This window comes from Cupressus sempervirens, chromosome 10, assembly GCF_028749045.1.
Source record: "Cupressus sempervirens isolate cs-2001-9-10 chromosome 10, ASM2874904v1, whole genome shotgun sequence".
NCBI lineage: Eukaryota > Viridiplantae > Streptophyta > Pinopsida > Cupressales > Cupressaceae > Cupressus > Cupressus sempervirens.
In genome coordinates this window covers 825251119-825276231 of record NC_143127.1, presented here as the reverse complement: position 1 = coordinate 825276231, position 25113 = coordinate 825251119, and the positions used below count along the sequence as shown (strand labels likewise).

At 33.1% G+C, this 25113-nt stretch overlaps 1 protein-coding gene across 2 annotated transcripts in view; it reads left to right on the top strand.

Annotated features, from left to right (window-relative positions):
- The window catches only part of LOC149536490 (uncharacterized), a 108100-nt gene extending 103957 nt beyond the window's left edge, over positions 1-4143 (top strand). For both annotated transcript variants that reach the window (XM_089806408.1, XM_089806407.1), the window contains one exon: positions 3759-4143. Coding sequence is in view for 1 of the 2 variants with exons in the window: in XM_089806407.1 (XP_089662533.1) it covers positions 3759-3852 (94 nt within the window). In the remaining variant the exon portion in view is untranslated. The remainder of the gene's footprint in view (positions 1-3758) is intronic.
- The last annotated feature ends 20970 nt before the right edge of the window (positions 4144-25113 follow it).

Below are 25113 nucleotides of genomic sequence, written 5' to 3'. Positions count from 1 at the left end.
GTAGCTTACATATGCTTGGTTCGTATCATCAAATGATACTCTCTGCCATGAATCGTTTCCAGGTCAAAATTCAAATGCTTGTTGTAATGAACTTTTGCAAGTATAGTAACATGTTATTTATTTCATGTTCAGAATTGATTAAAGTGCAGCTTTCAGAAATATAGTCTCAATTTCCTTATTGATTTTGCAAAAGTATTTTTTATTCATGCTTTCCAAACCATAGCTAAGTGACAAAACATAAGTAAGATACCTCTAATTGAGAAGAATTCCAATCATTTGACAAAATGTTTGAGTATTTAAACATTGGAAAGTGAATGGGAAGAGCATACATTTGGAGATATTGGTGAGGGACATTACACTCTTGCAAAATCATGAAGCTCCAACAAAATGATCAAAACTCAAATCCAAAGAGGGCCATCAAGACCACAGTCAAAGTGCTAACTGTAGAAACACAAGACATATCGCAATGTCATGATCCATCATCTTCTTAAAGAAAGATCATATGATCCAAGGAACATACAATGGTTTCAGGAGAACCTGCATCAAAACTCAAATCCAAAGAGAACCATCAAGACCACAGTCAAAGTGCTAACTGTAGAAACACAAGACATATCGCGATGTCATGATCCATCATCTTCTTAAAGAAAGATCATATGATCCAAGGAACATACAATGGTTTCAGGAGAACCTGCACCATGCTAACACTAATCCAGAATCAAGAGTACACCATGACTTAATACAAACCATACTCTAAATAAAAATCTACATTCCAAAGCATTTTGATAACCATATCATAACTTAAGATCCTTTATGGCTCCAACACAATCAAAGAACCCAACACCAAGAGCTCCCAAAGGGTTCAAACCACGATCTCCAAACCAAGAAGATATAATACTAAAATCCTTTGTCAATAGAGCCTGAGGTGTCAAACTCTTGCTGCAACATAAAGAACCAATCCAAGAGCTTCACACAACTTTCGCTGCTACATAAAGAAACAATCCAATAGCTTCCATGAGATTTACAACCATTGCAGAAAACCATCCATCTTCTATCAAAGATTATTGATGGTTCACTATACATTATAACATCAATAGGTTAGAGCCAAAATCTTGAATCAAAGAAGATAGAACATATTATATAACTGTACAAAGCTCCCACTAAAAGTGATGCTGAATTATACATGGCTTCATGACCAATATCATTACCAAAACTCTACTGAAAGTGAAACAAGCTTCTGATGCACCATTATCTATTGCTAAGATTCAAATGGTACTCCCAAAAAAATTCTTTTCTCATTGCAATCAACATACTAATGCAATAATAATGACCAAGCATAAGGCTGCCAAACAAAATCCACATCAGTATCATTCTCATAGATCTGGAAAGCAATATTAACACACAAAACATCCACTGCAATCCAGAAGTCACCAACAATTCACAATTTCTTCAAACTTATTCCCACAAGCTTGCTAGGCTAAGAAACCAAAATGGACAAATACCCAATACCAAAACACCATGAATCTTTCACATGTAAGCACTTGCAAATAACATGCAAGTTCATGCAACTCACATGCATGCACATTAAAACACATGCAATCCATGAAAACCCTTGAAGTGCTGGTACCAAATGTTGTAAAATTGTTAGAAATTGGTGGAAATGCTAATCGAATAAAACTGTTGATGACTTTCAATGCTTAGACTATACCCAATGAAAATCTATGACTATTTGCAATTCTTAAAATTAAAAGTTGATTTAATACGAAAAACCATGGAGATATTCATCTTCTTTGTAAAGCCAAAAACCACCACTTTAACATGCTTAGTAAACCTCTCTTAGATGAACATAAAACATCATATAAATCAACAACATTTCATCATAAGATAGCAGCAATAACAAAGTGTAATCAGCAACATAGGAAGAACATCTCACAACACATGATTTATGTAGAGAAACCCTTGCGAGAAAAAAACTCCACTAAGAAGAGAGGCCAATGCTTGTATCATCTTCATGAAATATAGATTACATACAATCCTTTGTTCCTTCTCTTCAACCTTCAATCCAATAACACTCTTGTACACAAATGAACTCCCATAATGTGCCCATATCAAGTTCTCAATATATAGACTTATGGAGGCCCAAAATACCACTACAGAACATTACCATGGGTCATAAACAAGGTTCCAAAATACCATGGTAAAAATCCATCCAATCCACCATATTAGATTTATTCATGTAGCTTAAAATAACCACTATTACAATTGTCATAAGGCATCTCTCATGCATGTCCACCTATTGAAGGAACCTATCATAAATTGGCATAGGTGTTGTCATAGATATGTCATAACCATCATGGATGCTCTTACAATCTTTGACAAGTTTCCGTACAACTCGAAGTAGAAGATTCCGAATGGGACACAATTATTTTGTCCTTTCCCGAAGTCCAAATAGTAAATGTAACTTTGTCTTTACATGAGCTTTTTTACAACTTTTGGTGAAACAATTCCAGCTCTTATGGGTAATTTACAAATAACATTAGAAAAATAATAATCACAAGGATTTACAAGGCTGATATCACCTAAATCCTAACACAACAAAAGAATTAGAGATTATTTCTCATACACTTATATATGCCTGAATGAGTAGTAGATCAGATTGCTATAAGGAAAACTACAAACTTATGCATTACTCGTAGGCCTTGTTTCTAATATGAGTATTCTTTGAAATATATCTCTATTAAGTAAAAAGATCAATAAAAAATGTGAATTGGAAGACATATGTTAGGGAGATGCGGTTTTCCAGCTCCCCCAAACTAAGTATGCCACCCCAAGGGATGGAATTGATCACAGTTGGACATTCCTACCTCTTATGAGCCTGAAGGAAAATTGATTACCCCGTGGAATTGGTCATAGTGAGACATTCCTGCCACTTGTTGGATACCTTAAGGAATGGAATTGGTCATAGTTAGACATTTCTGCCACTTGTGGGATAAGGGGTAAGTTGCCATGATATGAATGTTGTGCTCTCTTGGACTTAGCAGGGATGAGTAGTCTATTGGTGCCCTTTCAAGTTTCCTACCAAGACTGATTTATGATTGGTTATGAGATGGTAAACCCCAATTTGTGGACATTACAAAGGAAGTCCATCAATGAAATCAGTTATATCATATGCTTAACACTCCTACCCCTAGTAGGAAATATATGATTTGTGGATTATGTTGGAATTGTAATTCTAGGGCAAAAACTAGGGCATTGGAAAAAGGGACATTACAATTGCCACCTAATACATTCGCAAGAGGCTATGCTTGATAGATGTGGCTGTATTATTAAAATCCAAAAGACACATGATTATGGATTATCAACGGTCTTTTGAAAGATCTAAGGATTAGATAGTTTTAGATGAAAGCTGACTAGTTTCTTGGATATTTAAAGCCATGCGCCTGTCTCACTTGATTCTGCGTTGTTTTTGGCAGCAGCTTTTTTAGCTCATAGTTGCATTTCTTTCAGTGATATGACATTTATTTATTGTTTATTATTTAGACAGAGATGCCTTATGCACTTTGTGTTACAATGTAGTTCATGTAATTTTTTTTCTTCTTTTCATAAGAATGCTTGGTTGTTTGATATTTAATTATTTTCCTTGTATATGTTACATGGCAAAGTGCATGTGCATTTTTGTTCTACGATTGATTCTACTTTGTAGTCTCCATCAGTACTGCTCTTGATGCGCTTTTCTGAGACATTTGTAATTTTTTGTACAGGTACTACTGCCTGTTGTTCCCTTTGACACTTCCCATTTTAGTGGTACTAGTATACTTTCATTGGCTAAGTATGAAACTTTTTAAACATGCTTGAATTTTGTCAAAACCTACTATTAATTAAAATAATAGGCAGTTATATTCCATTGGAATTAATAGAGAGTAGAATTTCCCAATGATGATGGAGAAATCGAAAATAAGCTCCAACTATGCAAATGCTTTTAAGAAGTAAAAGAATGTATATCTGTAATGGATGAACATGAGATGTCTTGGATCAATTTGACAGGATGGAGAATGACAACTAACATTATTTTCTATACTAGCCAATGTGTATTTTTGGCATAGTTTTTCATAAATGACTTTTATATATGAAACCTTTTATTTTGAATTGCCAATGGTTATTTGGTATAGAAGATCTATTGTGAAGTCATCACATGTACAAGAAATTTGTTATGCTGTCAAATGTCCTAGTGCCATTTTTTATTTTATTTTTACTAAAATTAGTCTGATTTCACTTCATATTGGCTTCTATACACACAGCATTGTGTTTTGGTTGAAAAATTCTATGATAAATGAAAGGGCAAAGCTCTAATTTGCCAATGTTAAATGAAGACTATAAATCCAATATGGCAGAAATTGACCAATAAAAAATTCTCTTGGAGTGCAAAGAGTCTGTAAATCTTATTGATGCATAAATATACTACTTCACAATGCCAATGCATGTAAGAGTGAGCAAAATGGTAGTTTACAATGCAAAATAGACAAGTTTTAATCACACACATTGATCATGGCATGGTTTATAATGCAAAATAAACAAGGTTTGATCTCACACCTAATAGATCATGGCTAATGGCATCTAAATTTGAGTTCCTCCTATATTATGTATGCATTTGACTTCCTATACTTTATTTGGCTCAAACAAATGTAATGATGTTGAAATCACATAACTTTTATTGCTTCATGTACCTTTATTAGGAGCATATCAGTTATATTTTTTATTCTACCTGCTACAAGCTTTGAGAGTGCTTGATCGAATACATATGGATGGCAGGTTAGATATCCACATGAAGAGGCCCCTTGAACATTCAAATTCTTAATAAATCTTTTTTTATAACTTCTAGAAAGGTTTTTTAATCATTTAATGTGAAAATCCTTGGAACTTTTTTTTTTGGATGAATAGTCCTTTTCTATTAAAAAAAATACTCAGATTATAATTCACAAAAAAGGGGTCGGGGAATACAAGATCACCCCGCGAATGAGTTCACGTGGCCAAAGCCGGACTAGAAACATGGCCATAGCCAGAAACAGAAAATCCTTGGAACTTGACAACTGAAATGATCTTTTAAATAAATGATAAACTCTCCAATCTACTCACTTGTAAATGAAAAAGCCTTGATCCACACAATTAGTGGTCTTGTGTTTGTGCCCTTATTTGGGTTCAATGGGGCTTAAGCTTTGTTGTCTTTTCTCTAAATATTGCTTCAAGATTATTAATAAGGCCTATTTCAACATTGATTTTGGGCATCATCATGTTACAAATGTGTTCATTTATGCATCCCATGGTTTCATTATTCATATAGCAGTGTGGAAACCCCTATTTTCACCTTTGACATTCAATGCAATGAAAGTATTGGGATTGGTGCATGCCACTTTATTTTCCATACTAATTTTGTAAATATGATTTACTGAATATAACATGTTTAATGTTTTTTTTATAGGTAATAGGATGATCAGTTAACTTAGAAAAGTATATGGTTTTTCTAAGCTAAGTGAAGATGGACTTATCAATAATGCCTTGATGAGTTACTTGGTTCTTTAAATGGGTAAGTGTACCCACATAATGAAATGGATACAATCTTGTGATGTCCCCATCTAAGAAGCAGTTTATGATAGAAAGTTATGTTGTTGAAACCGCAAGTAAATCATAGAATCAAGATCTTGAACAATCATTGACCTTGGAAGGATGAAGAATATAACTCTCGATATCAATGTTGTCACAAGCCATTGATTACATTGAACTACTATGGACAACTTAACCAACATCAATCCCACATATCTTAAAGTAATTCTATTTACCAATCATCATGAAGACATGAGTATGATGCATAATGAAGACATGACATTGAACTAGAAATACTCATTGATTACAATATCAATGTCACACAAAAACTTGTCATAGTGTTTGCTCATGAAGAACTATTATGTGCATCAATCATATATGAATACAAATCCTCATCCATATCACTACCATAACACCCCTTATACAAGGAAGAACATGAAGATAACATAAGCACCTAGATCATTATATAATGACCCCATCACAAAAAGATGAGATAACTGAAAGAGCATGATCAATAATCAATTACCATCATGGATTCAATCAACAAGTTTATTTGGAATAAAAGGCTTTGCTAATCATGAAACTTATCATTGTTATCACCATTGTAAAGAAGAATCAATATTACCTAGAGAAATAATTAAAGATCAAGGATTAGTAATCTAATGAACACCGATTATATAAAAAAGGCAAGTATTAGAAATAAAGGATTGATTTCTACAAATAACAAATATTCATGAAAATGTGTTTAGAAAATAAGTTGATTTCTGTAAGTCATGCAATTAGGGCATTTAGATAATCAATAATCTAATCCCCAATAAGAATACATATAACAAGCTCAAGGTCAATGCTATCAACATTTCTGGCTAAAGTAGAAAATTAAGAAGACAACAAATCGACGTTAGCTAGTCTACATGATAAATTTCAACAAGATTGGATCAAAGAGGGATTGCAACATGATACGTCTCTAGGAGAGTAGATAGACCTGAGAATGAAGTACTTACCTAAAGAATATCACTTGTACCTAAGGATAAAATTGGAAAACATGAACACTCGAATAAGCAAGAATAAATGACTGTGATACAAAAATTGCATCAAGAGACTCACATATACTGTTCTTACAAAAAATGTCATTGGAAGCCTTGAAGATTTTTACACCAAAGGAAGAAAGTGTAAAGTGTGTAATACATACAAGTTAGGAAGCATTAGAAAGAATGAGTTTAATAAAAAATCATCAAGCTTTAGAATAAGCAAGTGTACAAGGAGAGGGAAAGTTCTTGGACACCTCTAAAGAAATAGTTGATTCATCATGTGTTACTTCTATCACAAATGAACTAAGTACATAGATTCTTGAGGATTGTGAGGTTGAACTTACACTATTTTAAGGATCATATACCAAGGAAAACTTATCTAGTGATCCCAGAAATCAAAATGGGATTCATGATTCTCCTTCATCTCCTCAAGAGAAAATGACACCCACTAACATGTCAATGGTTTTAGATGAGATGGGAAATTTTTCCAGTGAGAGTGGAATAGAGGACACATTGTGTGTCACATCTAATCACATTGAAGAAGATACATAAATGAATGTTACATTGATGGATAATGACAAACATATGAGAAAACTCTTTTATGAAGCCATGACAAGTAAAGAACATGGAAAAATAGTGGATAACATTGAGGATGCAGAAAGGACTCTTGAATGGTGGAATGAGAAGGCTAAGCATGTCAAGATGATTTCTTCACAAGCAATAGAGATTTTGCAATAAAACAAAGTAAAGACATGAGCACTTGGATGAATAAGTGTAATGTTCCCACTTTTAATTATATGACTTAATTAAGTTAATTAATTAAGTGGTTGCAAAAATTAAATAATATTGTAAATGATTTTTTTAATTAATTAATTAAGTTATAAGATAAAAGTGGGCCAAAATAATAATATAATAAATAAAGCATGTCGACCTAAATGTAACCCTTTGGGAACTTCACAAAGCTCTTAATAAATTCATGTTGGCATCGTAGGAGAGCATGGTGAATTTGATATTTTCTTTGCATTTGCAAATTTTAGTTGGATTTTTGTACTATTACAGTCTCAAAGGGGCAAGATCCTCCCTATTTTGTATTTGTAGTTTGATGGAAGTAACTTTGCACCCTATTCTCCCTATTGATCCAGATTTACGAAGTCTTCATTTGAAGACCAATTTGATGTAATTTTTAGTAGTTGATCTTTTACATATCTAATTCATATATGTGAATTTGTTTAATCTTCAACTCCATTACTTCCAAACACAATGACATCAAGTCGTAATACTGGGACATTATGACATTACTGACTCTGAAGGATTGTATAGGTGTTGTGGAGGGACAATATGGTGAATCAAGGAGGTTGTACAACATGGAAGAAGTCATGACTTGAACATAGAGATGTGAGATTTGACTCTATACGATAAGACTATACAACAATATGTGAAAATCAAATGAGGTGTGATTTATCAAGGTGAGGGTTGAACGATATAAACATCATACAAAAGAAATAGTTAAATGGTGGGAAGAGCTGAACGATAGGGACTATGTGGTGAGAGGAGTGTTTTATGGGTTGAGTGGGAGAGAGGTTGTATGGGTACAACAATGTATGTGGAGAGTATTTGCGAGTTACAAGGGGCGATATAGGAAACAAGTATATAACACGGGGCATAGTCACATTACAATTGTATCAAACCTAGCAATTTTGCCAGCTTGTCAGGATAATCATGGCACCTAGTGATAGAATGGGAAATCCACATATAATAACCTTGTTGAGAGAGTTAATAAAATATCAAAAACTCAATCAAACCCTCACAAGAAGGTACCAGTGGATAGAGGAGACTCTCAACCATTTGACATAAGCAAGGATGAAAGGAAATTCACAATGCTTCTACACAAGGTTGACAATGCCATACTTCCTTACCAAGATTGAGCAACAAGAAATGCAAATACCTATGGTTGAGTCACTAAAGAAATTCAATCAAGCTTGTGTTGATGGTTGATGGAAAATGGATACATTTTGAAAGGACTACACAGATATTAGAATAGGCTATCCATGCTCTAAGAGTAATAGAATCTACAACAAAAATTTTAGATGGAAAATTGGCATGACACCATAATCCTTTAGTAGGATGAAGATACGATCACAATTTCACTTTGACTATTAGAGAATATAGACAACCAAAATCAATGATTGCTCCTTCAAAAGAAAATCATCCAAATCTTCAAGGAAAGCACAAGGGTGAAGAATATGCTTGCATGAATTTGGTTGAGCCAACACTCAGTGATCAACTTGATAGAACTATGGGTTCTAATAATGATCCTTCCAATGAGCAAGCTCTACCATTGGTTGATCAAGTTCATGGAGAAGTAGACTCTATCGATGATCGCTTGTAGGAGCAATCTCTATGCTTCATCCAATATCGAGTTTGTCCTTTGGTTGGGCATGAGGCATGCATGATTGCCATCTCTTTATGTGAGTGGCTTCCTCATGGGAAGAACAATCACACTTGAGCTTTTAGATTCTAGACCCTTTTTTGAAAGAAATTGATAGGCATGATATCATGAAAGCTTGGGATCTGAGCGTTAATGTCTTTGATGATTGGCTTCAGTGGGACCATGACGACTCTAGACAAGTAAACATTCATATTAGAGTGGAGTAGGGGAAGTGTGGTGGATATTTACTCTTCTCACCCATTGAGGTCCACGCACATGGTTTGGGATCATGGACCTTGTCAAACGATGATTAGTTTGCATATTTCTTAAGGGCAAGAAACTTTACAAAGCCTTTTATAAGGATGTCTTGGCATTCAAGGAAAGTATGGTGAATTTGATATTTTCTTTGCATTCGCGAATTCTAGTTGGAGTTTTTTACTATTATAGTTTTCGAGGTGCAAGATCCTCCCTATTCTATATTCTAGTTTTTGTATTCTAAATTGTCATCCTATTTTGCCTATTAGTCTGAATTTGTGAAGTCTTCATTTGAGGATCAATTTGATGTAACTTGTGATTCAACTCCCTTCCTTCCAAATATAATTGCATCGAGAGGTAACATGGAGACACAACAACATAAATGAAGTTGAAGGAACACACAAGTGTTATGGAGGGACTGTGTGGTGAGCCAAGGAGGTCATACATGGAAGAAGTCACCGCCAGAACAAGGAGTTGCTAGATTTGACTCTATATGATAAATACCTTATGATAGAGGTATGAATGCCATATAAGATGTGATTGATCAAGGAAGGGGTTAAATCATACATACATCATACAAAATAGTTTTTCGTACGGTGGATAGACTTGGATCATATGGATCATATAGTGGGAGGTGTTGTGTGGATTGAGGGAGAGAGAGGTTGTACAAGCATCCTATCATATGTGGAGAGTAGTTGCAAGTTGCAAGAGGCCATACAAGTAACAACTATACAACATGGGGCATAGACACATTACACTAAGAGAACTTGTGGAAATAAGTATGATATTGCATCAAGAACATCATACACCCTCTTATCTAACCAAACATCATAACAAATGATATTGAAGTCCTCGACGATTTTTGCAGCCAAAGGGTTGATAGCTACACGACAAGAAACCTCAATAAAAACTAAACCAATAAACAATCATTAAACCCTACAAGAAGAAGACATTCAACATTTAGTCACCCAACATTTCAAGGAGCCACTAGGTGAGGGAATATTTAAAGAAGACAAGAGACTGAGCTACACTTGTACCTATGATCATTACCCTAAATAATCGAATAAGGAAAGTTTCAAAATATATAAGTTTGGCACTACTGAAAGAATTCAACTTGTGATCGATCCTTTTTTTGATGTAGAAGATAATGTAACCTATGATAATCCTCTTTTTACACTAAATAACCAAACCACTTCAAAACCATGTGAGACAACTTAATCACAAAATTTTGGACCCAAGTGCATTCTTCATCATTAAAGAGTTGAGACACGATCAAAGCTCCAAAGTAATTCATAAGAGTGTCCATTGGCTACTGTTCAAATAATCGACACAAAATTTTACCATTCACAATACCATTCTCTCTTTCACTCAACAATATAAAATGGATCGTTAAAGTTTGTTTGAGAGAGTGACAATTCAATTATACCAATATCCATAACTCCCAAACAAAACAGTTGTTGTTTCCACCATTTTCCCATTGGGATGACATCATTCACTAATCAAGTGGTTGTTGAACCATTGCTACCTTTAAGGAGGCTACTAGCAAGAGATCCTCCAAGTACCATTGATATTTCCTACCTCCCCCACAATGAATAAAGATTCTTACTAACATTGTAGGAAATTCAATTGATATTTTTCATTTACTTCTTGTGCCATTATATTAAGTTTATGGTCCTATGGCTAGGCAAATATCTTATGCAAATTAGAACTAAGTTTGACAATAATACCTTCCACATGGATATAAATGACAAATAGTCATTAGGACTCTGTCAGGAAAAAACAAGGTGACTCTGAGAAGTAGTTTGTTCAAATCATAGTGGCACAATGTCAACATAATTGCACTCACCTTAGACTGATTTGGAATCTAGGAATTATTTTGAAATTAGAATTTGTTGAACATTGGATAATCTATGATGAATAGAGTAAATGGCTGGACTCAACAAAATACAATCTTCTAAATACTTTGTGCATTATTAGACTCCCCTTCTTGACAAATTTCAAAAGATCATCCCAATTAGTGGACAACATCATACTTGGAATGAATGATACTATCAACTCAACAATTTCAGATTTCTTATGGGCAAGCAACTTTAAGGAGGGGAGACTACGAGGTCTCTATCTTAGTAATAGATTAGGATATAAAATTTTGTTGTTAAAACCATAAGTTAATCATAGAATCATGATCCTCACTAATCACTAACCATAGAAGATTGATGATTATGACTCTCTATGTCAATGTTATTAAAGAGCCATTGATTACATTAAACTAGCATGCATAATTGAAGTAACCAAAATCTCACATATCATAAAGTTCACTCTATTTATTGATCATCATTAAGACAACATAAATGAAGTAGAATATTCTAGATTGTCTCCAAAAGTAATATTGTAGCATCACAAGCTAATGGTCATGTATAATAGCCCCTAAGGAGCACAATGAGAAGATAAAAAGTTTGAAGGGCAGGTGGAGGCAAGAAAGCTAGCTTCAAGGGAGGCAGAGGCAAGAGATGTTTTATGGAAGGCAAGGATGTTGAAATTAAGGAAGAGGATGCTAATGCGATGATGGGTTTTCTCCCATGCCTTCTTCATTTTCATTTCTTGTGTTGGGTGTCTCTCTTGTGTGTTTGTTGAAGGGTGTAGAACATATGCTTCATGTTGAACACACTTGGATTCTAACAGGGGGAGGGGCAGGGTTGGTGGGTGGGGGGGTGAATCAAGATGTACAAAAACTTAACTTAATTTGTTAGATGCCTTTCACTATTAACTTCAATCCAACAAAAAATAGAAAGATATTGCAATGAACATACATACATGGGGACACCAAATTTACATCAAAAACCAATTTGACAGAATAAGTTATTGAAATCTACTCACTATATCATTTTTTTTACCATACTTGTTTCAGGCACATTGCCATGGAAGCACATTGCTTTGTGATTGTAGAACTTGTAGGATAAAGCACATTTTGTTAGTATAAGATGCAGATTTGTACAAGCTATCAAAAGATAACAAAATTATTGAGTAGGTACATGAAAATAGTGATACAAAAAGATATAGGATCTTTAGATCAAGCTCTCTAAATACACTATCAAATACACACTATTCTACCACTATTCTTTCTCAATCACATTACTTTTCTTTCATAATGGATCCATACTTAATTCAAACATATTCCTCGCAATTCATCCTTCTCACACTCGTGTGTGTGTGTGTGTGTGTGTGTGTGTGTGTGGGTGTGTGTGCATGTGTGAAATCTAGCTTTATATGTTATGCAAAACTTAATATGTATTATGTACATATTGAATATATAAATAATAATCAATATTGTAGTTTCTATACATAAAATTTACATTTATATGTTAAGTAATTAATTATGTGATTACATTAACTTTGTGAACTTTTACTAATTATTGTCATTCCAGGAGATGTTTATAAATGTGTGTGTGTGTGTGTGGGTGCGTGCGTGCGTGCATGCGTGTGTGTGTGTGTGTGTGTGTGTGTGTGTGTGTGTGTGTGTGTGTGGGTGCATGTGTGCGTGTGCATGTGTGTGTGCATGTGTGCGCACACACATGTATGCATGCATATGTGCGTGCGTGCGTGCCCATGTGTGTGTGAGCTTGAACATAAAAAATCAACAAGGTTGGCCACCATAAGCATAACTATTTATTGTGATCCTCCCCATGAGATGAAGGAGACCAATACACATCATAACATGTCGTCCATAATGAATTCATCAAAGCACGAGCATCACAATCACTTCTAAGGTCATACCCAAAAAAAATGCAAAGAAAAGTACTAAAACACATTAGCATGTCAACTTTAGATCACTCTCAAATGCTCATGGCATTGTGCAAAGAACACCACGACACCATAGAATATTTAGATCAAACTCTCTAAATACAATATCAAATACACACTCTTTTACCTCTATTCTTTCTCAATCACATTACTTTGCTTTCACATTTGACCCATACACAATTCACACTTATTCCTCACAATTCATCATTTTAACACTTGTGTGTGTGTGTGTGGGCGCACGCATGTGTGTGTGTGCATAATCTAGCTTTATATATTATGCAGAACTTAATATGTATTATGTACATATTGAATATATAAATAATAATCAATGCTATAGTTTCTATACATAAAATTCACATTTATAGGTTATGTAATTAATTATGTGATTATAATAACTTTGTGAACTTTTACTAATTATTGATGTCCTAGGAGATGTTTATAAATACATGTGTGTGCATGTGTGAGGGTGGGTCTGCATACACGTGTACACATGTGTGCATGTATGCATGCTACACATGTGTGTACATGTGTTTGTGCACACCCGCATGTGTGTGAGCTTGAACATCAAAAGCTCAACAAGGTTGGCCACTATAAGCATAGTTGTTTAGTGTGATCCTCCCCAAGACATGAAGGGGACCAAAATATATCATAACATGTCATCCATAAATGAATTCATCAAAGCATGAGCATCACAACCACTTCTAAGGTCATACCCAAAAAAAATGTAGAGAAAAGTATTAAAGCACATTAGCATGTCAACTTAAGATCACTCTCAAATGCTCATGACATTGTGCAAAGAACACCACAACACCATAGGACTTTTTTTAATCCATCAACCCTTTGTCCAAAGAAGATCCATGCCAATAAGTTAAAAATTAATTCATAAAAAATAACCAAGTCAGCTAGAGACCAACATAGACAACAATATCACACTCATAACAACATATTTTCACTTGCCAAACAAACCAACAAAAATTTATTTGAACTAGAAAAATCCACAAATATTAAAAATATGCCACCAAATTACATAGTTTGATATGTCAATGCAAAGCAATGTGAAGGGTTCTCCAAATCTATCAACTATTCCTACTAGTGAGTCTTCCTGATAGCTAACAACAAAATCCAATTTTTAAAAAAGAATTACCGTGGACTTAAATAGATGAGAGTGCAACATTCATAGACCATACATTAAAACATCAACACTAAAAGTCATCATTTTCTTGTATGGAGGAATGCAAACTATTCTCCCATGAGGACTTATAATTTTCTTTCTTGCATATTCTAGGTTCCCATATTTTCATCTTGTAGAAACATGCAATATTGACTTGTTATGACCACCAAACATCGAAAATTGAAGCAATAAAAAGAAAGTGTGACATGTGTGGAAAGTAAATAAATGACTGCAAACAAAAAGAAAAATTTCTCAAGAAAAATTTCAAGCAGAAAATGGAAGATTGGAAGAAGAGTCTAAAAGATATAATCAAGAAGAAGTTAGATGAGAATGAGAAGTTGGAGTATGAATTGATGAAGCTAAGATTTGAAGAAAATATTTTTGAAAATAGTACAATTTTTATTGACTTTGGCCCTGTAGAAGAGTCACAAGAATAAGGAAGGATTAGGTTTCACCAGTAAATGTTCAAATCTAAAGAAAAAAAGGCAAAGTCAAGGAAGTTGAAGCAAAAGAAAAGTTTAAGGTAATGAGCATGATTAGGAAGCTGAGGTCATCTACAAGAATGCCTTTTGATAGGAAATCAAATGGCCAAAGGTACTTATATTTTAATGGTTGTTGCTACATATGCAAGAATTTTGGTCATAAGGTAATTGAATCCAAGGTTGTGAAGGAACAAAATATTCTATGCTTTAGCTATGATAAGTTTTGTCATAAGGTAAATCAATGTAAAATTTAGGTATCATATTTGGTCAAGAAGAATGAGACGAATAATTATTTTCATGTAAACTATTGTGTCACAATTATGGTCACAAGATGAATCAATATAGATCTAGGCTTCAATAAGTAAGATCAAGACAAAGGAATGTAAATTGTTTCAAATATGGTTGGATCATTCATTTGGCTAACACTTGCAAATTTTTTGGTGCTCCAATAATGTTTGGAAATGATAAGATTGTCATTTTTTTGTAAGAAAACCATGGTGTGGAAGAACAAGGATGTTGGTGAATATAATTTTGCTGTACTAGCTCTTCTAGTACCCAAGCCTACTGTTTGAGCTTAGGGGGAGTATTGTAATGCTTAATCTATCACTTCTCCTATTCAAGTATGTTACTGATTGTGATTGCCTTGTCTCTAGAATGTTTGTATGTTAAAATCATAAATGTATTTTACTTTAGTTTGATGTGTGGTATACAACTATTTTCTTCAACAATATAAATTTTTGGCAAAAAAAGTAATAATGAGGAATTGATGATACAATGTTAGAGTTTTAAATCACGTGTCACCAATGTAAAGAAAAAATAGAAGATTTTGTACAACTTGTGGGTGATTGGTAAAATTGATCGAGTGTAAGGATGGAATTGAAGTTGACTATTAATGAAATTGGTGTCCTTGTATGAAACTAAAACTGAAAGGAGTATAGCTAGAAGACCTTGATCATCGAAATATCAAATAATTGGAAGTAGAGTTATGTATTGAAGAGTTACAAAGACATTATTCTTAGGGTTTGATATTTGGGGAGAGTACCCCTAATTTGTAGAGAAGAAATCTATCTTGTTCATGTTGTGTTAGATTAGCAATGAAATTTTTTATTGGAAAAACCCTATGCAGTAGCCTATGAGGTAATTGAAGAAATCACTAGGTTGTGCAATGTCAGAGCTCTTCCAAGAAAGAAGTGTTAGCCACATTTGATAGTTTTGTTATTGTATGTAAAAGAGTCATATTGTTTGATATGTTGTCATTGATGTCAAGCCTTAGTTGGTTAGACATTATGCTAATTCACTAGAGTACCAGATCATTTGATTGATGAATAGGATTTGAAGAAAGAATAATGATGACAGAGATGATAAGAATGGTATTCAATGGGTACTTGAATGAGTTGGACTATGATAGTATAATGTTGCTTTGATTGTTTTAAAATCATGTAATGAATTGATTAAGTGGTGAAGACCATGTATATGCAAGACAATTTGATCAGTGAATGAAGGAGCATTGTATTAAACAAGCTACTACATTTGTCACCGAGCGCCTAGCAAAGAAGAGTTAAAGTTTAGTGTTAAGCGAGTAATTTTAGTGCTAATTGAGTTATGTATTGGCCGAGTCAAGTTGTAGTGTTCACTAGGCCTGAATAGAAATAATAAGTTAAGGAAATATTAATCTAAGGCCATTTTTTGATGAGAATTAAGAATGTTCGAGAAGTTCAAAGGATAAAGTCAAAGTTAGTTATGAGGTCTACAACTAGAAAAATGTATTGAAGATCTAATGAAGGAGATTTAACAGAATGAAGATGAGTACAAAGTTCAAGGTGTAACTATTTTCCAAGTGAATAAATTCATTGAATTTGACATTTGTGATTGTGATTAATTAGTAAAATCTGAAAGAGTTTGTAGTGATAAAGTTAGCTATTTAAGGAGATTAATGAGACTATTTTTGGCTATTGATTATTGATTGAAGTAGAAGAAAAAGATAAAAGGTGAACCAAGTAGAGAATAAGTGCAAAAATCAAGCAAGATGAAATGTTAGGTGATAGTGTGAGTGTGTTAATAAGCCAGCAAGAGATCAAAAGGAGGAGACAAAACAAAGAAAAGATCTAAACAAGCAAGTTAATGCTAAACCTAGCAGATCACTTGACTATTACTTTCTTGCCATTGTAGCAGATAAAATCTCTTAATCAAGTGGACCTAACACATCTTGGAAATACTATATAGTAGCATCAAATAGCAATGTTTGTAAGTCCTTTAGAGTAAGCTGCTCTTTAAATATGTCAGGCATGTAACTTTTAAGAAGGTTGACTACTAACAAAGATCACTTTAGAAGAGTGAAATATTTGGGTTGTTAGTTCCTAGGTGGTTTTTCTCTTCACATGGTTTCCACATTAAATATCTATGTAAAATGTGTGAATGCTTATGTGTTGCAAAGTTTATTTTTATGTTATTTGTTTAATGCTACAACTTGGTATAAGCTACATGATTACTCTATTACTTGGTATAAGTAAGAACAACGAGATAACAATTTGAATTAAAGTTGTTGCAACTTTGATTTGAGAAGTTGAATGTTGTTCTTGAGTTATTGATATGAAAGTTTATGAAGTTTGAATTGGTAATAAAATATTTTAAAGGCATGTAGGATAACTTGATATAACCAATTCACCTTCCCTCCTAGTTATCTAAGAATTGGTATTAGAGCTCAGTGCTTGAAGGAAGAAGTTTGACGAGACTTGAGCTAAAGATCATAAAATGTATAAGAGAGAGGTACCAAAGCTAAACAAGAAGAACTTATCCTCATGGAAAAGTGATATGCGACTAAATTTATCTGGAATTGGAGACAATGCTATACACTGGCTAGACAATGCATCTTTTTCTCCTACCCCTCCTATGACTATGGAAGAGATGACACGAAAGAAATAGCATAATACTCTGATGATTGAGATTGCATCTACTTTGAATGATGTATTGGCACTAGAGATCAAACAAAATTCAATCTATTTTATCTTGATCCTACAGTTGATACATCTTTGTTTGCAAAATTTGAAGATGTGTAGTTGTGGCATAAGAGGCTATATCATGTCAATTTTGAGAATATGGGAATGATCAGTAGAAAGAGTAGAGTTATAGGCTTACCAAATTTGCATAAACCTAAGAATGCTATGTGCAAACAATATCAGCTTAGTAAGATGAACAAGTCAAACTTTTCAAGAAAGACACATACTTCTAATGATATTTTGGAATTAGTGCATATAGATTTGCATGGACCAATGAGAGTAGAAATCTATTATCACGACATATATTTCATACTATTTGTTGATGATTATTCTAGGATGATGATTGTCATGTTTATGAAGTTGAAGTCACATGCCTTTGATATGTTCACATGGTATAAAGCTAGATCTGAAAAAGAAAGAAGTAAACAATTGACATGTTTGAGATCTGAGAGAGGTGGTGAGTTTATGTCTATTGAATTCACTAACTTTTGTGTTGACTATGGAATTAAGAGATAGTTATTAGCATTGAGAACACCACAATAGAATGCAATTGCTAAAAGAAGGAACAAGTCAATTGTGGATCGTGCAAGAATATTGCTAATTGAAAAGGAAATTACTCAAATATTTTTGAGAGAATCCATTCGCACTACAATTTGCACTCTCAACCAAGTTCAACTGAAAAATGGAACAAAAAAAACACCTTATGAACTTTGGTATGGTCATACACCTACTGTGAGTTATTTCAAGATAGTTGTAAGTAGATGTTATATTCGTAAAGATGCAAGGAATGAAAAATTTGAGTCTAAAGGTGATGCAAGTATTTTCCTTAGTTACTCCTCTAAGAGAAAATCCTATAAATGTTTGAACAAGGCTACTAACATAATGATTGAAGTGAAAATGTAAGAATTGATGAGTTTGTAGACAAGAATGACGAGAAAAGAAAAAAGGAACTTGATGATTACAATAAATTTTTCTATGTATATATGAAGATGTTTCTGGTGTGATGTTTGAGCAATAGTAGAGAGCCAATGAACACCATTCTGCATTACCAAAGTCACAGATAGAACAATCATAGTAGGATCTTGAGCCCTAATCAAGTGAAGTTAATGTTAGAAATCAAAGAAAAGAACCTAGGTGATAGAAATATATGTAAGATGGAACCATTCACCTAAAAAGATTATTGGAGATAAAAGTGTTGGAGTCATGACAAGAAGTAAGTTGAAGAACAATACTTATTTGATTGTTGAGTTTGAACAAAAAAGCTTAAAAGTTGCTTTTGACATTAAAGACTATATGAATGCTATGAATGAAGAGATATATCATAACGAGAACAAAAATAAATGGACACTGATACCAAGACCAACTGATATGATTGTAATTGGGAAAAACTAGATTTTTAGAAACAAAATGAATGAGAACGGTGAGGTTATGAGAAACAAGGCCAAATTAGTTTGCAAAGGTTATGCATAGGAAGAAGGAATTGACTAGGGTGAGACATTTGTCCATATTTCTAGATTGGAAGGAGTTAGAACTTTGTTGGCATATGCTACTTACAATAAATTCAAAATATATCAAATGGATGTTAAATCTATATTTATGAATGAAATACTTGAAGAGGAGGTCTATATAGAACAACTTGAAGGATTTTTTGAGCCAAATTAGAGGCACCTAGTTTGTAAAATAAACAAAGCTTTTTATGGACTTAATTAAGCTCCAAGCACATGGTATGGAATGTTGCATTCATACTTGATTAAAATTGAATTTGTGAGAACAAATGAAAACAATCATCTATATTTGAAGAGTGAAGTTGAAAACATGTTATTGATTGGTGAAATATTTGTGCTCATTGCTAATGATTTTTTATCAACGTCATTTTCCAATTAAATGAGTAAGGAATTTGAAATGTCTATGTTTGATGAGATCAATTTTTTTAATAAAATTTCAAGTTTATTGAACAAAAGATGGTATATATGTTACTCAATCTAAGTATTTTAAGGAGATTTTGAAAACATCTGGGATGGATGAGTCCACACTAGTCAATACACCTATGGTGACTTGATGCACATTATCTAAGGAGGATACTACTATTGAGGTAAATGAGACACAATATAGATCAATGATTGGGAAGTTACAATATGTTCTGCATAGTACACCTGATATTGTACATGTAGTTGGAATTATTGCAAGGTTTTCCTCGAATCCTAAGGAAAAACATATGATTGATGTAAAAAGGATATTGAGATATGTATAAGGAACTGAAAAATTTGGATTGTGGTACAAACAAGATGATGATTTTGTACTCATGATGCTGATTGGGTTGGAAATATTGATGACAGAAAAAGTACAAGTGGTGAAGCTTTGTTCTTTGGAGAAAGATTGATTACATGGTTGAGAAAGAAACATAGATGAATATCAAAATCTACTATTGAAGCGATGTATGTTACTACTGTAATTAACTATTCAAATGTTATTTGAATTAATCAATAGTTGGAAAGAATGCAAGAAGAAAATATAGAGTCTATCACTATCTATTATGATAACACTAGTGCAATTGACATATTCAAGAATTTGAAGATGCATGCAAAAACCAAGCATATATCTGTCAAGTACCACTACTTGAGAGAGAAAGTACAAGAGAAGTAAGTGAGGCTTTTATATGTGAAAGCTAAAGAAAAAATTGTAGACATATTTACTAAGCCATTGCCTAAGGATGCTTTTGAAAATATAAGAGGCAAGTTGGGTGTCCTTTCGATATCCAAAATTAACTAAGCATAAATGTAGATTGCATCAATTCATGGATGATTAGATATATCTTTATGGAATTGATGCAAGAGTTAACTCTTTAGGAACTATTTTGTGAAGATGGGAAAGTGATTGTAATGAAACTGATGTAAACAATACATGTAAGGTATGAGGTATTACTACAAGGTTTAAAAAAGTTTCACATTGGAACTTATATTTACCTTTGGCAATGTTGTCAAAGGGGGAGTGAAGTGACTAAAGTGATTGAGAGAGAATAACTAAAAGGGCAGTGAAGTAATAAGGAGAGGATTTGATATGGAGAAGATGTAAACTTGAATGGAGAAGTACACCCAAAGGGTGAGAATATATGAATAGGAAGTTTCTAAAGACACATACAGAGTGAACTTGATGTTGCAATTTGTTATAGAGAACTTGAATAAAATTAGGGAGATAAAAAGTTGTATTTTTTTAATGCATACATTTTGATTTTTTGTGTGTAATGTTTTATAATGAAAATCTCATGTTTATGTATTGCCATCAATGACAAAGGGGGAGATTTCTAGCCTCAATTGATAATGTTGTATTGTATGTAAAAGAGTCATATTGGTTGTTATGTTGTCATTGATGTCAAGACTTAGTTAGTTAGACATTATGCTAATTTATTAGAGTACCAAATCATTTGATTGATGAAGAGGATTTGATTGACAACGAAGATTTGAAGAAATAATGATGATGAAATAGATGATAAGTATGGTATTCAATGGGTACTTGCATGAGTTGGACTATGAAAATATAATGTTGGTTTTATTTTTTAAAAATTATATAATGATGTGATTATGTGGTGAAGATAATGCATATGCAAGATAGTTTGATCAGTGAATGAAGGAGTACAATTTTAACTAAGCTACTATAGTTGTCACTGAGCACTTGGAAAATAAGAGCTAAAGTTTCTAGTGTTAACTAAGTAATTTTAGTGTTAACTAAGTTATGTATTACCCAAGTCAAGTTGTAGTGTTCATTGATCCTGAACATAAATAACAAGTTAGGAAAGACTAATTTGAGGCATACTTTTAATGAAAACTAAGAATGTTCGAGAAGTTCCAAGGATAAATTAAAAGTTAGTTATGCGATCTATGGTTGGAAAAATGTAATAAAGATACAATAAAGAAGATTTAATAGAATAGATATGAACACAAAGTTCAAGGTGTAACTATTTTTTGAGTGACTAAATTCATTGAATCTAAGATCTACGATTATGATTAAGAAGAAAAATTTGGAAGAGCCTCGAATGGTGAAGTTACGTATTTAAAGAGATGAACAAGACTATTTTTGGTTGTTGATTATTCATTGATTTTTGATTGAAGTAGAATCATAAGATAGAAGGTGAACTGAGTAGAGAAGAAGTGCAAAGATCAAGAAAGAGGAAGTGCTAAGTGATAGTGTGAGTGTGTGAATCAACCAGTAAGAGATCACAATGAAGAGACAAAATGATGCAAAGATCTAAACAAGCAAGATAATGATAAACCTAGTAGATCACTTGACTCTTACTTTCTTACCATTGTAGAAGATAAAATCTCTTAACCAAGTGGATCTAACAAGTCTTTTAAATCCTATATGGTAGCATCAATTAGTGATTTTTGTAAGGCCTGTAGAGAAGGCCACTCTTTAGAAATATCAAGGTGTGATAAGTTCTAAATGATCTTTGGTTAAAATCATCTAACTAGGTCACACTAAAAATGTGCATGTAACCTTTAACAAGGTTGGCTCCTAACATAACTCATTTCAAAAGAGTGAAATATTTGGGTTGGTGGTTCCCAGGTGGCTTTTCCCTTTACAAGGCTTCCACATTAAATATCTATGTCAAATGTGTGAATTCTCATGTGTTGCAAAGTTTATTTTCATGTTATTTGTTTAATCTTACAACTCAGTATAAGCTAAGTGATTACTCTGGTACTCAATATAAGTAAGAACTATGAGATAACAACTTGAAGTAAAGTTGTTTCAAGTTTGATTTGAGAAGTTGAATTTTATTAACAATTTATTGATACAAAAGTTTATGAAGTTCAAATTTGTACTAAAATGTTTTAAAGGCCTATAGGATAATTGGATGTAATCGATTCATCCCTCCCTCACAATTATTTAACAGGAAGTCAATAAAGTATAAAGATGTTCCAAACGTGAGTGACAACAAAAAATATTAGTGTTTCATATTGATTAACACCCTTGTCAATCTAGTGGAGAGCTATGTTTCCTATGGCATCATATACAATATTTTTTTTGATATTGTTAATGTGCTACATCTTCTATAGCCATTTACCTAGCACGTACAATGGTGAAGAAAAAACACAATTTGATTTGTGTTGTATACTATTTGAAAACTTATTTGAAAATGTCAAGAAGTCATTAGAAGAAGTTTATGTCTTTTGGTTTGGATCTCTTTTTTCATTTGTGTTTTACTTTCTGAGATCACTACCAAGTAGAGAGGAAATCAAGCAAAAGGTTTGTCACACCTGTCGGAAAGAAAATTACATATATTTAGGGTATCTTGAAAATAAGGAGGGTGCTTGTAAGGCTTATTTTGTAACATTATAGATGAATATTTATTCTAGTGTTTTTGTGTCTAGTGCAATGTTATTTTTCATGTTGACAAAGGTTCCTTCTCAGACAAAAGAGATTTGGAGATTGTTGTTGGTGGTTCCCCTTTGGAACCAAAGAAATGGAAAATTAATGAAAAATGACAAGATATTTCTACTATTTTAGAAGTGGAGATGAGAAATGATTTTTTTCTTCATCAAAATATGGATTTGTAGATTTTGATTTAGTTTAGACAATGTTGTAAGAAGGATAGTTTGATAGGATTTGCAATATATGGTCTAGTTGCTCTTCAAAGAGCATAACAAAGGTTGAGACTATTGTTACTAGATTTCATCCGTGTATCAATTTAGTTAAAATATTATAATTTCAAGAAAGGCACATCTTTGATATTTTCAAAATCCAATCACTTGCATTCATGATTTTGAGAAAAAAATAAATTGCAAATGCAAATAGAAAAAATTACTTTGTAGCAAACATGAAAGAAAGTACAATGTTTGTTTATACATCAAAAAATATTAAAAGTAATACACTAAGTAAAAAGTCTCTAACACAAGACATGCAAGTGGCATTTCTTGTTGGCATTAAGTCATGTTTGTTATTAGTGACAACACTTATTTAGATTTTGTATGGTTACCAAGCTCTTCGATTAGTCTTCAGTCTTTGCCAAGAAATTTAGTGTTTACCAAGTTTCACAGTTGATACCAAGCATTCCAGTAGTTACTAAGTGAATTCAGGTAGTGCAAAGTCCAGTAGTTCAGACCGATATTTTAGTTCTTATCGAGCAGTTCATTAGTTACCAAGCTTCACAGCATCTATCGAGTCATCAGTTCTTGTGATGTGAAGTTAGTGTTTACCGAGTGCAAGCATGGTAAATGAGGAATTTAGTTTCTATCGAGTGATACAGTATCTACTGAGTCTCCAATGTATATCGAGTTTGAAGCTACATTGAGTGATTAGTATGGACTAAGCCTCCACTTCTACTGAGTGCATGATGATGCCAAGTAATGTAGTGGACACTATGTATCAAAAAGTCACCAAGTCAGGCTACAGAACCTGAGTTTCTACATTTGGGCTGACTCAATAATATTGGTGTTATCTTGTGTTTTGGCCGACCTTGTAATTGTGAGAATTGGGTTGGTATATATGTAATGTATTGTATCATACTAAAATGTAATGTTTAGAAGTGATTTTGAGAAGAGTGAATGTGAATGGAATGAAAAGCATAGAAAGGTGAATCAACAACAGATTAAAGGACATTGCAAGGTCAAATCAGGAGTAGTCAAGTTACATCTATCACAAAGAGGTGATCTATACTTCAAGGATCTTAATCAGCAATTCAGTTGTAAGTTAGATCTACTGTTTCATCCTAACAAGTGAATCAACTTCAAATTCTCTAACAAGGTAGAGTTAATAGTCTTTTATTGAATCTCTTTATTGAGTGCATACTTGATTGTATGTTTGTAGAACCTCTAACAAGGTGGACCTAGCAGTCCTAATTTCTCCTAATAGGGTAGATCATCAATAGTGATCATTGTAAGCCTTAATAGGCCAACTTTATACTGCAATATTGAATTTTTGTGGGTATCATCCCTACCCCAGTTTTACTTTCTATTTGGAAGGTTTTTGGGTCACCAAATATTGTGTTCAAAGTGTTTTGTGCTTTCAGTTTCTCATGCATGTAGTAGATTAGATCTATTAATGGTAAATGGATTATATTATTAAGTGCTAAATTTTTCAAAAGTTTTGAGGTTACTAATTCACCCTTCCCCTCTCAGTAACCTAGCTAGTCTTGATTATTTCCAACATTTCTACCCTATGAAAACTAAAAATATGAAAATAAGAAGAAGGTATAAGAGGTCAAGAGTAATGAGTCAACCAATTGGTTGACTAGTTGGAGATGGACTTAGGGTTTGTCGATTATTGCAATTTTCTTCATGATGGCTAGCCAAATAGATTTTAAGCTCCTCCTATATCTAGCATGAATAAAAATGATGTAAATCCAATTTATCTAAGCAATGAAAAG